Genomic DNA, 2,472 nt, shown 5'->3' on the forward strand with positions numbered 1-2,472 from the left:
TCATCAGTAAAGCACTGTAACAATCCATGCGTTTTAAATTAACAATTGAATAAAGCGCGCACTTCGGATAGTCGACATGGGTTCATCGTGGGCAAACAAGCTTGACCACATTGCCACGCTAAGCAATTTCGACCGCGTGTATCGTTTTGATTTGCAACTTTTGAAAATGCATCAAATGCCATAAACTGGTATCAATCCTTGTTACTGTTGAGTGTTTGGTAGTAAATTTGGTATCAAATTAGAGCTAACAAGATCCTGCACACGACCGTATCAATCAAATTGCCATAACAAGGTCAGGTTTTGAAGTAGGACGAGTTACATGACTGCGGACTTTCTTTATTTGAGCAGTTTAGTTGACTAATATGATCAACAATATGACCAGGGAATCCCATCCTTCTCATTGTTTTCCACAATTGGGGATGGCTGACACAGTCAAAGGCCTTGCTGTAGTCAATGAAGCACATATAAAGTGGTAGTCTGTGATCTTTACAATTCTGAATTATATTCCTGATGTTTACGATCTGGTCTCTAGTCCCTCTTCCTTCTCGAAAGCCAGCCTGCTCCTCAGAAATCTCCTGGTCTAGTTTTCGCTTCAGCCTTCTGATGATGATCTTTAGCAGAACCTTACTTGCATGACATATCAAGCTGATGATCCAATGGTTGGAACACTCTTTTAAGTTACCCTTCTTGGGGAGTGGAACAAATACAGCTCTGCACCAGTCTTTGGGCCATTCCTGCTCCTTCCATATGCGACAGCATAAACGCCACATTATGTCAATACCTTCCTTGCCTGTCGCTTTCAATAGCTCTGCTGGTATTTCATCAATGCCAGGTGACTTTGCATTCTTCATTTGATCCATTGCATGTTCTACTTCTGATCGACGTGGTGGCGGCTCCTCTTCCATAATTTCACCGCGAGTATACACTTGTTGGTCTTGTGCCTCAAACAGTTTGGTGCTTTATTCCACCCACCTTTTCTTGATATCGTCACTTTCAGTTAGTGTAATGCCATTTGCATCATTTATTACATCCATTCTTGGAACCCACTTCTTTGTTAACTCCTTTGCTATGCCAAACGCCGCTTTCGAATCACCTTTACATCTCTCTATTTCCTGACATTTTCTTTCAATGAAGTTCCTCTTATCTTCCTTTACACTCTTAGCAACCTCCTTGTTCAGGCGTGACCTTTTATTCTGATCACCAGCTGCTTTTGCTTCTTTCCTGCTGTCAGCTAAATCCAGTGTGTGTTGTGATATCCAGGGTTGCTTTCTTCTCCTTTTCTTCTGGATGTATTTCTTGGCTGTATTCTTGATTGTTTCCTTTATGTCCTCCCACAGTTCATTTGGTGTCTGTTCTTCCTCGTTCATTTCATTAACTGCTCAAACTTGTTCTTTACCTCAACAGCATACTGAACGGGGATGTTATCAACATCATACCTGATTGGTGGTCTGCTTCCTTTCTTTGCTTTCAATCTCAATTTTAACTTGACTACAAGAAGTTGGTGGTCGCTACCACAATCTGCACTTGGTCTTGTCCTTACATTTTGGAGTGTTGACCTCCATCTCTTCTGAACCATGATGTAGTCAATCTGGTTTCTTGTTCTGTCACCTGGGCTTGACCAAGTCCACAGCCTCCGTGGATGATGTTCGAAAAGTGTGTTTCCGATGACCAAGTTATTTATCGCACAGAAATCATACAGTATGTCTCCACGTTCATTTCTGGTTCCAAGCCCATGTTTGCCTACAATGTCCGACTCTTCACTACTCTTTCCAATTTTGGCATTCCAATCACCCAGTACAATGAGCAGGTCTCTCTTTGGAATACTGTCTAATGTTCCCTGGATCATCTCATGGAACTCCATGATCTCTGAGTCAGGTGCATCTGTTGTAGGTGCATATACTTGCATCACAGAAATATTGATGGGACTTCCTTGTAGTCTTAAGGTCATCACCCTCTCATTGACTGGGTTATATCCTATCACAGACTTGGTAATTGGCTTCTCGACAATGAAACCAACTCCTTTTCGTTTCTTTCCGCTTTCCATTCCTGAGTAGATGACCATATTGCCACCATCAGTTGTAAATCTTCCTTGTCCGAGCCACCACAGTTCTGATACTCCCAATATCTGGATATCTTTGGCAATCATCTCCTTCTCTATACTATTTCCACCTTCCCTTGTGACATGCTACGTACATTCCATGTAGCGACATTTATTGGTTTCCTCAAAGGGGTGCCTTTCCTTTCCTTTCCTTCCCGAGACCGTCAAGAACAGAATTTCCTGCTTTGATCCTGTTCCGTCATCACTGACAGGTGTACTTTGAGCAGCACCATCCGATACCCTCGTTTTCCTTAGATTCTGTACTCTCATGATAACATTCAAGGCCATTTAGATACGGTGGGTGGCCAGGTCCTTCCGTAGCCAACAGTAGTGAGCCATTCCTGAACTTTGCCAGTAGTAGCCTCATCTTTACA

At 42.6% G+C, this 2,472-nt stretch overlaps 1 protein-coding gene across 1 annotated transcript; it reads right to left on the reverse strand.

Moving 5' to 3' along the window:
- Nucleotides 1-1,363: 1,363 nt before the first annotated feature.
- On the reverse strand, nucleotides 1,364-2,146 carry LOC140147496 (craniofacial development protein 2-like). Its single transcript, XM_072169275.1, has one exon. It carries the CDS (start codon nucleotides 2,144-2,146, stop codon nucleotides 1,364-1,366), a length of 783 nt encoding a protein of 260 aa, XP_072025376.1.
- Nucleotides 2,147-2,472: the final 326 nt, after the last annotated feature.

Source organism: Amphiura filiformis, chromosome 3 (genome assembly GCF_039555335.1).
Source record: "Amphiura filiformis chromosome 3, Afil_fr2py, whole genome shotgun sequence".
Taxonomy (NCBI): domain Eukaryota; kingdom Metazoa; phylum Echinodermata; class Ophiuroidea; order Amphilepidida; family Amphiuridae; genus Amphiura; species Amphiura filiformis.